General features: G+C 24.4%; 1 protein-coding gene across 2 annotated transcripts; it reads left to right on the top strand.

Moving 5' to 3' along the window:
• The first annotated feature begins 3,322 nt into the window (after positions 1 to 3,322).
• Positions 3,323 to 6,826, top strand: LOC105364712 (uncharacterized). Of its 2 annotated transcripts, none has more exons than XM_011502719.1 (3): positions 3,323 to 3,670; positions 4,404 to 4,611; positions 6,555 to 6,826. In XM_011502719.1, the coding sequence occupies exons 1-3, from the start codon at positions 3,330 to 3,332 to the stop codon at positions 6,747 to 6,749; spliced, it is 744 nt and encodes a 247-aa protein (XP_011501021.1). In that variant the 5' UTR covers positions 3,323 to 3,329; the 3' UTR covers positions 6,750 to 6,826. The 2 variants fall into 2 exon arrangements, with proteins under 2 accessions (XP_011501021.1, XP_011501022.1); XM_011502720.1 differs by lacking the exon at positions 6,555 to 6,826 and adding an exon at positions 4,971 to 5,138.
• Positions 6,827 to 15,179: the final 8,353 nt, after the last annotated feature.

Below are 15,179 nucleotides of genomic sequence, written 5' to 3'. Positions count from 1 at the left end.
AAAAAGAAACGATGTTAATGACTTAGCACTCACATGATATTTTTTGTCGTAACTTTGACTTGAGTAAGTACATGTTTCTTATTTTCTCGTTGATATGATAAATGATTCATTTAAAAACATGCATTTTAAATACGTATAAGACCATAAATTATATTGTAAGCCATAGAAAACATTGCTTATGCTAGTGCATTGAAATTTATTTATTACGCAAATAGATTTATTATTCTAAAATTATAATCAAGCATATATAATTCAGGAAAATTTTGAAGCAAAATTTGAAGATATTATAATGTTATCTTTAAATTATTTTCACATTTGTATATTTTAAAGAAATACTTCATAATAGTAGTTGACTAGGACAATTTAAAAAAATTTCTTTACTTGAATTCATTGTATGGTAAATATTTTAGAATTTATATATCACAATTTTCAATCATTAATATTAATTTATTTTAAAAAGTTAATAAATGCTTCAAATTGCTTAAAACTTATTTTTACTATTCAAATAATAGACTGCTTAAATTTAATATTAATTTTAGTATATTAAAAACTAAATAATATATTAGATGCTATTTATTAAGATATGAATATATTATTAATCAAATAACTTGTTTTATTTTTCAAGTTATTTTACTATTTTATCTAGAATTTTAAACATTTAACTTTCATTAATCTCAAAGTTTTAGTAATTAATATCGAAATTGTTTGTATTAAAATTTAACTCGAAAATATTTCTTCATTTATTAAACAAAAATATATATCTAAAACTATGGTCACTTTAATATCATTTGTTTTTATTATTATTAGATCTGTATTGTTATGTTTGATTCGATACAAGTATTTATAAAATAGAATACAATTAGAATATGAATCCTTTATGGAATATAAACATAAATTACACGATTATTAGGCTCTTGAATATTTAGTATGTGGAATGAATTGAAATGCGCATGTACAGTAATAGCGACGTGTGATTTTCTTCAGATGCGTATCACAGAATTTTTAAAGAAGCAGAGTTAAACAAAAGGACTACATTTTTCAGTCGCTGCTATAATCGTGCCAACGTCATATTATTTCATGTTTTTAATGAAAAAATAGTCCATGTCCTTTTTCTTCCAATATACAGTAAAAATTTGTTTTTTGAGTAATTCAGATATATTATAGTAATTGAAAAACATTTATTCTTTAGTTACAGTTAACTTTAAAATCCAAAATAAATTTCTAAAAAAATTATTATTATGGTTCCATTTTATTTCTTAATACAGATTTTAATTTATACAGGAATTTAAAATAAAAAATTTGAGATAAGTTTTTTCAATTAAGATAATCAATATTGTTCAGATAATCAATATTTAATCAAGTAAGAAATTATAAAAATATTATATTTATCTTTATATACGTTAATGAGATTTAATATCGAATTTATTAAGTGTCACTAAAAAGTAGGATTTTCCACATTTTGAACTCCTTTCTTCTATTTACTTTAAGGATTACAAATGTAGTTAAATTGTTGTTCAAACTTGTTTTTCTACCTGTATTATTAACCGTAGTCGTTGACATTCATCAAGGAGATAATTAGATTTCCTGTATTATTGGAAACGTGGTTTAATAACAAAAGTTTTGAAAAATTTAATTTTCATATAAGAGAACAAATAATTTGAGTACGTAAATTGAAAGTCCAGAAAAATCATGAAAGTGTATATACGATTGCATGAATTGAAGATTTGAAAAGCCATAGGCGACAATAAAATGAATCAGATAATAGTTATAGTTTCCTTTTCATTTTAAAGTAAAAAGTATTTTCTGACAATATATGTTTGTATGGATATATTAGAACTTGGGATAAGAGTGTTAAAACCAATGCTAGAGCGAATAATTTTTTAATAATACTATAAAAATATATTACATATACAATTCAAATTATAGACCAAAATTATTCGTTGATTTTTGTTAATGTAAAATTATATCAAGTTCATATCAAAAAAATGAATTTTTTAAATGTAATATGAAAAAGCAAGTGTTAAAATTAATAATTACGTAATAAAGAATTTATGCATTATTATGAATGTTTATATAATACATTTTTATATTAAATAAACATATATTATTAAGTGCTTTATTATAAATACGCAGAAAAGTTATTGTTAACACTTATATAGTTATACTTATCTGTAAACTGTTATTATTATCTTACCGCACACATAAGTTAATGAAATTCGAATAATTAACCAATTATATTCTTCATTTAACTACATATTTTACAATTAACAACAGGATTTAAAAACCAATTTATTTAAAGGATACAGTTTTTTATATTATATATAATAATATATGTTTTAGAGTTTCTCAATTATCATAGGATTTATGTTGTAAATAGAAATAATAATCTAATACAGAGATTATTAATAATCAAAGATATTTCTATAATTTACGATATATTAATAAAAGAACATGAAATAGCAACTCAATGAATAAAAGCATTCTATTTCTGAAAAATATGATTAATTTTACATTCAAGTGTATAATGAATATTAAAATAATATTAAATAATTTAACTGTTATAGTTGAAATTAAATATTATAAAATATAAATTAGAATACTAAAAGATTTAAAAATAGACAAAGAGTTAATTAAGTTTGCAATATCTTTCCATAGAAAGTCTAAGAAAATTTCAAATTTTAAATATAGAATAAATTCCTCAAGAAATATTAATTTCAATTTTATGATTTAATTAAATTACAATCCAAAAATATATTGAATAAAAAACTTATAGTTTTAACTTGGTCTTTTAAATGTGAAAATCAATTGTGCGACAAACCAACGTTTTAAATGCACCTGTTACTCATATGTTAACACATTTCTTGATAACACGATAATACTGCTTATCTTATGTTCGCATACGATAAATGTGACAAACCATCATTGAGTTTTCACAAAATGTAGAGACGTACATGACACTATGATTTTAAAACATATTTTTTATCATTTTTAAGTACAGTTTACTTACAGATCATCCACTTCTGCATCTTTACCGCGGTGGTCGCAGAGTATTTCTTAGTTTCTATAGTACAATAGAACCTATTTTCTAATAAATATCTTTATTTACCAAGAGATTATCTACTGATATAATAAAATTTCACGTAGGAGATTTGGTTCACAATTTTATTTAGTCATTTACGTATACCGTTTTTGCACAATAGATTTACCTGTGTTAATTGATAATTTTGACGTGCAGTATGTTTATCTTTTTATTAATTAAAAATAATTTATAAATCATAAATTACATATCTTAGCAGCTCTAAAAACTAAATGAAAGAAAGAGAAGAAAAATGGAAAAAGTGCAAGCAGAGAAGATCTTGGGAATTTTATATTGTTTATCAGTTATGTCATCTTTAATCTCTGTAATATCTTTGGTGATCACTTGGCAATATTGGGCTTGGACTCTCGATGTTTGCATTAATATTAACTGTAGCTGCATCCTCTATGGAATCAACACCTTCAGTACCTTTATGGGGGGTGGCGTGAATCTCTGCCACTTTGGTGCTTTTGGACTGATTCCGATAATACTAATCGGCCTCTGTCTTGCTATTTATCATGGTTATCATAGCTATATAAGTCGGAATTTTGAGGAGCGAAGATCCTTACCATCCATAAAAAATTATCAAACTAGGTAATATTCTTTTATCCACATTATGACTATTATTATTTTAAAACTATTTATACGTGATATGAGATGTCATAATAAAAACGAATAATTTTAACAATGTTAAAGTAATATTATTGGATACAATAGATAATAAATATAACTAATACAATGATGTTTATAATAAATAATAGTAGAAATGGATATGTTTTCTTACTGTATTTTATTGATATTATTTAAATTAAAATTAATTTCTTTATTATTTAAAAAATTCAATGTCATGTTTTCTTTCATATAAAGTAAAAACTATAAATGTAGAGTAAAAGAAATGTTTTTATAAATTAGGAAATTAGGTTCTACTAAATGTATATAATTGCTTTTTTATAAAGATATTAGGAAGATTTTCATCGATGAAATTAATCATAAACTAAATTTTTCATTCAAGTATTTCCTACAAATAATTCTTGATAACATTTTGCTTAATTAAAAGTATAAATTTCTGAAATTAATTTTGTAAATTGTGTCATAAATTACGATAGATATACAAGAATACTATTGAAAATTCGTTAGTTTTTTTTTATATTAATTGACTAAACAAATAAATGGAACAATGCAAAAATTATGATAAAAAAAGCAAACGTAATAGATAGATAGAGAGAGAGAGAGAGGGAGATAGAGAGAGAGAGAGGGAGGGAGAGAAACGTAAAAGAAACAATTAAAGAATTTCAATGTAATGAACTCTATTGATGGTAATTTTTAGAAACAGTTTGGAGGGACGAATTATGGTAGATGGTCCGACGCCAAGAGGGCCTTGCAAGCACTGGATGATTGTTGCGTTCGTAAACGTTCTTATTTGTTGTCTTTCTCTCGCACACGCTGTTGTACTCACTGATGGCTACTACAAAACTTGCAACCAATACCGTAGGAATTTGGTTCGGCTGCTAGGATCCAGGGGACAAGAACTACAGGTTACCTTTTACGTGCTCATTCCAAGTTATCCACGTATATATATCCCTTTCCAATTGCCAATAAAAATACAGTAATATTTTTTAGTTTTCGATTTCTTAAAATTTACTTTACGGTTATTGCATCAGATATTAATTTAATTTTTTTTGAACATTGAGGAAGAAAATTCAAGAAAAATTTTATTTATTTAATTTAGATAAATATTTTTATTCATAGTATTTTAGATTATTAAATTAAGGTATATAGCGTTTTTCATGCAATTATTTATTTTATTAAAACGTTGAAAAACAATGATAGGTTTTATAGTGTGCATATATGCATAGATATAGTTGATAGATTGATAATGCATTTAAGTCCCTAGAACTGGATTTCGAGAATTTGGCGACCATCAAAGGAATCTCAATTGTGCGGAATAAGTGTTGAAATAGGAAATACAAAAGAAGCGCGGAAGCATGTTACACTCTTCACGATTAATAAAACTTGATGTGATACTAGATATCTCTAAATGTTTCTAAAAGAGCACTCCCTATAAAGCTTATTAACATTTATTCCGAAATGCTTATCTTTAATCTGTTCTTCTTTATCGGTAAACATTTCATAAGTTATATGTACAATTAGAATAAGTTTGAATAACCATTCACACCCTTTTCATAATTTTGTCATCCAAAATATTGTAAATTATAAGTACATATACATAAATATGTTAGATTCAATTTTCACATTGTCTGGGATCAGACTAAAAAACCTCCTTATGAATGTGGGTGGAGGCTTGCTGGCAAGTGGAAGGAGCAATGCAATTATTCAATACTGCCTTTAATGTTTATAGTCTTTGCTTTTATTAAATATAATAAATAATAAATAGTTAATAATCAATGAATGTCATAATGAATGTGTGATAGAGTGAATAGATGAGTGTTTTTTCATTAATTTGGTGGCGATAAGTCTGTCGTGGATTCTTGATAGCTGGAGCGTGATTCCCCTTCTCCCTTTGAATTGAGTAGTTGTAGTGGGAGACTCGTGTTGGTAGGGGCAACGAGTTTGTGCCGTCTTGGCAGCCGGCGAGGAGTGAGCTATAGTGTACGAAGTGGTGGGAGAACGTCCGTGTGACGCCACAACTTGTGTCCGTGAGCTCAAAGGTAGTGGTGAATTGGTGCACGTTCGTGTGTTCGATGCGAGCGTACCCGCGATGATGACGTAAAGGTAAGAACGAACGTCGGCGTTACTTGCCCGTGGTGGCAGAAACCGCGTGATGAGATGGTAAGAACGAACGTCTGCGTTGCTTACGGAGGCGTGGGTGCCAGTACAGTTGTGGCATCGCTATTAGTTCCTTAGGTTGCTTGATGCTTGCCATGGCCTCCCAATGGCGATGGCAAGGTTGGATAGCGATCCCGCTGTGAAGAGTGCATGATTAGTACTAGCAAGGAGTAATCGCGACACGTGCAGCTCCTTACATATTCTTGTACAAACTGGCTGCGCCGATAGCGCATCGGTGGCTGTTACTATGCCGTATTTGTCATGACGGCAATAGGGCATAGCTTTGTCGGTTTCATTTGTTATTACTTCTCGGAATTATAGTCGTATATTAGAGTTTTTCGGCTAGAAGCATTCTTTTTGTCCGTTGGCCAATGTTTACCAAACACTGCTTCGCGCGTTCATACCTCTTCCACTTTGTATTCCGCTTAAAACTGTGTAATCCGTAACACACATTAAAAAAATCATTAAATATAAAGAGGGTGATGTATATTTTATTATATAATGAGAATTAATCAAAATTCATATTTTTGTGTATTTATATACATTTAATAAAATTGTGTTATTTTGGTAATGAACTAATTTGATAACAATAATTTCACTAAGGATTAAAGCTCGTTAATCTTATTAATATATTTAATTAATTTTTTATCGATGACTAAAGTAATAAATCATAAATCGAATAACCTTACAGGCAATTCACAATAGATTGGCATGCAGTGCTATTCTGGATTTTATGGATTACATTCAGCCAGATGCCAATAACTGGCGCCGTGGTGACCAAATCAATACAGCTGTGGCTCTTCAGTTGTCAATTTTTATGTCTTGGATAAACTTCTTTTCTTGGTTTTTTATTTTTTTTGTGAATATTAATATATCAAGACAATGATTGAAGAGCTTGAAGGAAAAGATGTGTTATAATTAATTATACTAACAATTGTAATCGTTCACTATTTAACATACTTTATATAAACTTATTGATAATATTATTAATTATATAATTCACTAAATAATGAAACATTATATAATTGAAGAATACTGTTATACTTGATATGTATTTTAATTTATTATTATATTCATTTTATATTTATATGATGTTAAAACCATTGTTAAAATGTTAATTAATAGTTTAATTTTATAATGTGCTAGGTTTCAGTAGGTTTTTAATAATTATTTTTATATTTCTATAATCATTTTTACTTACTTTATTATAAAATAAAATATTAATAATTTTTTATCAAAATTAATAAACTTTTCAAGTATACCTTTTCTATAAAAAATGTGTAGAAATGTTTGTCAATACAGAATTAAGTCAAATATAATAAATTCTGGGAAAATTAATTTTAGAAATGCATGGAAAATACTATCCAAAATAAATTTTAGAATTGTAATCAAAATATTATACAAAATCCAATGTGAATATAATTGAGAAATCATCAATTCAGTCAAATCTTTTAAATATTTATTGCATAAAAAGTAAATAAAATAGCTTGTTATAAAATAGTAATAAAATAGTAATAGAATAGCAGTAATAAAATAGCTATAAACAAATGCATTACTGAATGTTGATAAAATATATTTATATATTATATGAATGAACGTTTTATTAATTTATTTTCATTAATATAATATTAATGAAAACTAATAAATATATTATATTCTAAATAATGAAGCCATATCTTTATGTCTGGGATCAGACTAAAAGCTTCCCTGAGATGTTGTAGGGAGGCTTGCTGGCAAGTGGAATGGACAATGCAATAATTCAACACTGCCTTTGTATGTGGTGGTTTTCCTTTATTGTATATAATCATATAATATATAATCAGTGGTCTATTGAGGTAGGATTGAATGTATGATACAATGAATAGATGAGAGTTTCTTCAATTAATATGAGCGACAAGAATCTTGTAAGGGTATTCTTCATGTGGCGCGTGATTCTCCTACTCGTAGTTATGACTCGTAGTGGTAGTGGGAGATACGCGCTGATAAGGGGCAGCGATGGTGCCGCCGTTACCACTACCGACAGGAGCTGTAGAGGCCTGTGTAAGGGCGCTTGTGTGACGTCACTGATGAGGGGCAATGATGCCGTTGTCTAGCGACTTGCACGCTGTAGCGATTTAGTGGAGGGAGGATATCCGTGTCACGTCACTGCTTGACGGGTGGGAATATTTCTCGTACCGTATACCACTTATTCGTATTGCTGCTTACTTAATTGATGGAGCCGTAATTAGTAATTCATAAGAACGTGTGTAATAGCGTAGCTTACGTGTGGAGTCGATCTCAGTGCATTGATGGTACGTAAGAACATGTGTAATAACATGACTTACGTGTATTGAGGTCGATCCGTGTAGTAGTAGTAAGCCGAATGTGCTTGCTTACGAATGAATTGGAGACGATTTGTGTGTAAGTGGAGTTGACTTGTGGGACGACAATCCGATCTTGATGACTGCTTGATTGAACTAGTAAGAGGACGAGAGCGTCAAGCGCGTCTCCTTAAATATTATAGTACAGACTTGCGATTCCAGTGAATTCTAGATTACTCTTATCATGCTGATAGTTAGAGTGACGTCACTAGAATCTAGCCTTGGAGAGTTCGTCGGCCCTTGTTAGTCGGAATTGTAATTTAATTTCGACTATTTGAATATTGAAATTTCCCGATTTCGTAGAATCGTGTTTACGACTTGGTGCGCAATATTTTGACCTAAGCAGGTGTCTTTACTTCTCCCACTTTGTTTACCGCGTAAAATGCTGCTTAACACTTTATCTTTAGTATTTGATTCTTTTTTAATCTTTATAGTATTTGAGTATTTAATTCTATAGTATACCCTATGTTTCGGAATGGTAAGGTATTTATAGTAAAATAAATTTTTATACGATGTGCCTTCATAAACGTATATATGCTATCTACTTATTAACATTGGCATATAGTGTATTTTTACTAATTCAATTAAAATTCTTTCCAAGTTCAAGATAACTTCTAATACATATTCTTTTTTGTAGACTTATTCTTACCATATTTAATAAAAAAGATCTATACAGATGAATAATTTACATAGAATTGTTTTAAATTGTTTATTTTAAAAATTAATTACATTAATTGTAAATTAAAGATATGAAGAATCAACAATGTTGCATTATATGAACTTTTTCTTAAGTAAATAAAAATTTACATTTAAAAATCTAGAAAATAGGTACAAAAAGAACAATAATGCATTTTAATTATAACAGTTTATTTTTCAAGGCTTTATACTTTATATATAATGTACAATAAAATTGATTCTATATACAGAAAAGGCGCACAATTTATATAATCTATTAAAATATTAATTTATTGTATCCTCGCACTTATACAGTAAAAGCAGTTAGACAAAATAATTAGGCAAAAAATCAAATTCTACGCTTGCACGAGTGCATATAGTAAACTCATTTATTTTTTAGTTACGCTAATTTGTATATTTCATTATAAATTAGTTTTTTTACATTTTATACATTATTAATACAATATTGTTTAAAAGTATAACAGTAGTATATTCCCATTGTATAAAATTACATATATCACGATATATATTTAATTATAAATTAATAATACTCGTGCAATCGTAATAGTAATCATTTTAATCGCTTTTTTTATGTATACATGTAAGAGACTGATAACAGTGAAAAAAGTGATTACAATTATCGTCTCACTTATACGCAAATAGAATAGTTATTCACCGACTTCTTATATATTTCCCTGCTTTAAAACCTTTGTGAACAGACACATAATGACCGAAAAATCTGTTGTGAGTTTATATCATTTTCACAGTATAACGTTGATATTTTTATTACAGGGTCGATTCAAAGTTATTACGTTATTATTTTACAGAATTATTAAAAAATAATTATAGAATATTAAATTACCTGTTTTTGAAGAAAACTATCATCTAATAGATTTAAGTTACTTTTATATACATTTTTATATTGTACATTATAAATGTAAGTCATTAGAATTATTAAAAATTTATTTTTATAGTAGATAATATAGAATACATATTTTGAAAATGCCATAAAATGTAATAATGTTTACATTAAAATAAATGCAGAATAATATACATATACTTATATGTATTACTAAAATTTAATTTCTATTTGTATTTTGTTCTTACAGAAAACGGTTAGTTTATGAAATAATTTAATATTTCCTTATAATATCCCGTAATAAAAATATTGATTTATAAAAATTAAAATATTTTAAGCTTTAGAATTTTTTTTTAACACTTAGAGATGTAACAATTGATAATTGAATATAATACCGAATTTTTATACATAAAAACAATTCATTAACAATAACCTTCATTTTGATATAAATTTTTTAAATAAAATGTTTTTTATTAGTTAAAGGGCCTCGTCTTTTGGGTGATTATTCATACATTGGAAAAGTTAGTAGGATATGGAAAGGTAGGATTGGAAAAGGTAGTAGATGGCTTTACTTAATATTATATGATAAATGTCTTAAAAATAAACAACATCAAATAGTATTAAGAAATATTTGATCTACTTGCAGAGAGTATTTAATACTCTGAATAAAATGTAAATAAAATATAAATTATTTACTTAATTTCAATTATAACCTTTGCATTTAACTCGTAATGTTATTGTTGAAAAGGAATAATGAATAAATTAGAAACAGTTAAAATTCATCATAGAGAACTCACTCACCCTTGTATCTATTTAAAAATCTATATATTATGTATCTATATCCGTGTAATTATACATGATTTATTCATTACTTTAATATTAATAACATTTGTTAATATTTTCAGAGGTTTAAAATCTATTTAATATAAGTCCAAAGTTTTGTTTTGTACCTGTATTCTATTTATTTATATTTCAATAAATTTGATTGTGTATGAAATTTTATTTATTCTTATTGAAATTCATCTTTGGATTATTTTTTAAGGTTATTTCTAATTTCTAAATTTTCTATTTTAGACTACTTTTTTAGTATTTCATTCTATATCTTTCTTTGTATAAATGTATGTCAAAATTTCAATCGTTGTCGTTACTTTGCTTTATTATTTTGGATTTTTCTTTTTCACTGTACTTAATTTTAATACAAAAAAACTATTCCACAATAAACATCTTAGTGGGCATCAACTTTGTTACTTACGGTTCTCCACATGAGGCCAAGTGTAACCAATAAAATTTTTATTTACACTTTCATATATTACTTTAATTCGATAACAAGTTTAGCATATAACATTTGTAATAATTTTCTTTAATTTTGTTATAATTTTTAGATACTCTTTGGTATTTTTTTCAGCTATAAAGAATATGAATATCATATCTTTCAATTATAAATTCTAATTATAAATTTCTAATTATAGATTCGTATAAATAAAAATACATATATGCAAGTGAATGCTTTTTATTAATTTAATAGTTTTTATAAATTTTCTTTATTTTATTGAATTATATTTCTTTATCATATTTCATATCATAGGAACTAATTTTATACTGCTTATGTAATTAGTTTATAAAGTTTTACAATATCACGTAGATGTTTTATATACAATTGATACAGATTAGCATAAACGTAATTCCTGTACAAAATTCGGCTATTATTATTATTATATTTATAAAAAGAACTCTAATAGATATTTGAATTTAAATATTGCTGAATGTTTTATAGTATGCTGTAAAACAATCATATATTAATTAATAAAATAATATAATATACAAAAATACATTACATTGATATTATATTTTGACATGATAATAAATTATTAAGAATTTAACTAAATACATAAAAAATAAAAATTATTGTAATTAAGAGAATATTATATTTCTTAACTTCTTAGATAAATTGAGAAAATTGTTAAAGTAGCATTTTATATTAATCTTTTATTCTTATCTTAGTTTAACTTTTTAATTATTATAATAATATAATAATGTAATTTATATAAGTTTCATAAGTTTTATAATTACGTTAATAAATAAGAAATAATATATTTACTAATTAAATTGGTCATCTTAATTAAATTAATTAATGGTTTAATTATTTAATTATTTAATTGGTCATCTTAAAATTTTTATATGTACCCAATAGATTTTTCAACCCTTTAAAATTATCTTTTTTATACAAAACATAAAAATATAGCTAATTAATATAACAGTTATCAAATTTTAATGCTAATAAAGTTTTGCTTTATCAAAAAAATTTATAACTTTCAAAATTATAAAAATAATTAATATATCATTTTTTTAAATACATCAAAAGGGGTAAAAAAGGAATTCATATAATAATATGTAAATATAAAATGCCTTTAGCAACAAAAAAATTAAAAATATTCAAATTAACGTACCTTCAATAAAAAATATTAATTGGAAAATAAACATATATATATATATATATATATATATGTACTCACTTCATCTCTTAGAATTCATAGTTTTTATTTTTATTTTTGATAGAGCTAATTGGTACATTTAATCAAGTAATGTTTTCAAATAAAATAGTAAAGTTAATATTAAGCCTCTATAACAACAGTTGTTTAAATTTTGTAATCTTATTAGATATATTGCCACATCAATTTATATTACATTTTAAAAAATCAGTAAAAAGATAATTTACGAATCATATCGAATAAAGAATTATTTTATAGAATATTTAGTCATTAGCAAATCTTTTTCCGAATTTAGTGATCAAACATTAAATTTTATAGATGTCAGGCCTATCTTACATTACAGAAATACAGTTAACTCTAGTCTTTCGATTTTTATTATAAATTGTCGATTTTTATTATAGATTTAAAGCATCATTTAGCATCATTACTGTATTTAATACGTATAATGTTACATATATGTTGGAATAATAATTTTCTTATCGTAATACTAATGTTAAATATATAAATTAATTGGACTTAGGTTATTTTACGTAGCTGTAAGTTGAATTGTAAAAATATCATGCAAGAATTTTAATGAAATGTCTGATTTTTAATATATATAGGATAACGCGCTATAAAGAAAATCATTTCAATTAATATCTAAATATCGAATATCTCACAATTTTTACTTTTAAAAACAGAAATGTTCTGATATTTTATTTTTAATTTTTAAACTTTACGTAGTTTTGAATTAGCGAAAAACTATATTTTTAGGCTGTTAAATGTTGCATATTATTCATCATTAAATTGATTATACGTAATCGTAATTATATATTTTAAATATAATTTAATCTATATTTTATAAAATATATTTTAAATAAAATCAAATAATATTTTGTAATTGTAAAAAGTTCTATAAATTTTTCTCGTACATCATTAAAAAAAAAACTGAAGGTAGATAATTTCATTTTTTTATATAATATCTATATTTACATTTTTTTAATTATATCATTTTCATCTGATTAGCAACAGGAAAGGAAGATATAGTAAGAGTATAAGGATTTACTATGTTAAACATCTTATAGATATCCATTTAACTTAAACCTTTATACTTTAGTAATTTATGAATTTTAAAAACTATATAAAAAAATTATAAAAATCTTTATACAGCATAAAAGTAGTAATAAATCACAGAAGTGGATACAAAATGTAAGTCATAAATTTTGGTAATATTTATTTTACTTTAAAAATTAAAAACCTAACAATAAAAGTTTCTAGTACAAGTTTAATTTTTGTTCAAAATCTAAATATTCAAACAATTATTTATTATCATTGACAAATTTATTATAATATTATAATATTGTATACAACAGCATATATAATAAATAATAAAAATATTAATGAAATATTTCTATATAACTTTAAAGAAAATTGTAAATTGCATTCGAAATAGTTGAAATATGTAAAAAGATTTTTATTAAAGAAAAAATGGTTTCTTTAATAATTCAATAAAAAAAATGGAAAGTTAATTTTTTAAATAATATATGATTGAAGAATTAGTATTAAATAAAAAACAATCGATACTTTAATTTACGCTTATCTATTTCAAAAAGCTATATGTAAATTAAAATTAAAATTAAAAAGTTCTATGACTGGTAATAGATAGAGAGTGTAAAAATAGTATTACAATATTGACTGACTAGATTATTTTATTTCTTTTAGTTGTTATAAATTATTTTTATATCACAAAACTAATTCAATTTTAAAATAAAATAGTATACCATAATTTAGAATAAAATTTATAATCTCGAATTTTCCGTCCCTAAATATTATATAGAATTGCGTTGAATACATGGTTTTTAAATTAACAACCTTTCTCAATTAAGTATATAATTTTATATAACATGATTAATATTAACCAATAATTTATGACTACATTTTTATACTTCATTTATTACATTCATGTCTATATTCTGTGAATGTACGTATTCGCAATTCAATATTTTCAAAATATTTGAAAAAAATGATCAACAATAACGATAATCCACTTGTAGTTATTAATTGTTTTTGGTATATTATCACTGTCAAAGGCGGATTTTATATATAGTCTTTTCATTTTATATAATCTAAAAGGATACACGACTGTAAACGAATAAAAATTGTTTTTCAAATTTATGCTCAATTTTTTTCTTTATGAATTTCGCACTTTTAAACAGATTTAGTGAAAGTAATATAATTATGAAGATGAATAAGTTTTATACATAATACATTATTTTAAATTGGTCAACATTATACAAAATCTTGAAGTATTTATTAACGTATGATTATATTATAAAATTAACAAATATGATTAATTGTATTTTCTGTTTAAATAAAAATTAAGCAACAGAAAACCACTATCCTCTTTGTTATTTCATATTTATAAGTAAATAATTTGTTTATTATGCACATTTAATATATAAAAAATGGTAAATACATTATCTATTTCTTTTGAAAGTAGATCTGGACTTTCAATACATGATCATTACATTCTCTTATATTATAATATATTTATTTAAAAGCTGTCATATTTCAACATATATCATATGTATTTTTTTTTATTTGAAAATAATATCTTAAATCAATGTATGAATTATAGGTATAAAATAAATATAAAATGTGTACTTATTTGATCATTAAAAGATTAGAAAAAATAAAATTTCCGTTTAGATATTTATATATGTTATCAATATTTATTTAAATGGTACACTATCGGCACAGGAAATAGTTTTCGATTATTATGATTCTAATTTAATTATTTACCAGATTCTATGGAAAAGTTGAATACTTCTATGAAACAAAGCATATTAATTATTTAAAGTATATCAATAATTTTTGGTAATTGAATTTATAATTAAATAAGGCACCATGTTTTAATAATTTCATATACAATTATTAATAATCACTTTATATTT

This window comes from Ceratosolen solmsi, unplaced genomic scaffold, assembly GCF_000503995.2.
Source record: "Ceratosolen solmsi marchali unplaced genomic scaffold, CerSol_1.0 scaffold15, whole genome shotgun sequence".
Lineage (NCBI taxonomy): Eukaryota > Metazoa > Arthropoda > Insecta > Hymenoptera > Agaonidae > Ceratosolen > Ceratosolen solmsi.
This window is presented reverse-complemented; position numbering and strand designations above follow the sequence as displayed.

Excerpts from the sequence above, each read along its gene's own strand:
- LOC105364712 (XM_011502719.1), top strand. The coding sequence starts at position 3,330 with ATGGAAAAAGTGCAAGCAGAGAAGATCTTGGGAATTTTATATTGTTTA. Across the intron at positions 3,671-4,403 it reads ATAAAAAATTATCAAACTAG|AAACAGTTTGGAGGGACGAA; the intron begins GTAATATTCTTT and ends GGTAATTTTTAG. Across the intron at positions 4,612-6,554 it reads CCAGGGGACAAGAACTACAG|GCAATTCACAATAGATTGGC; the intron begins GTTACCTTTTAC and ends ATAACCTTACAG.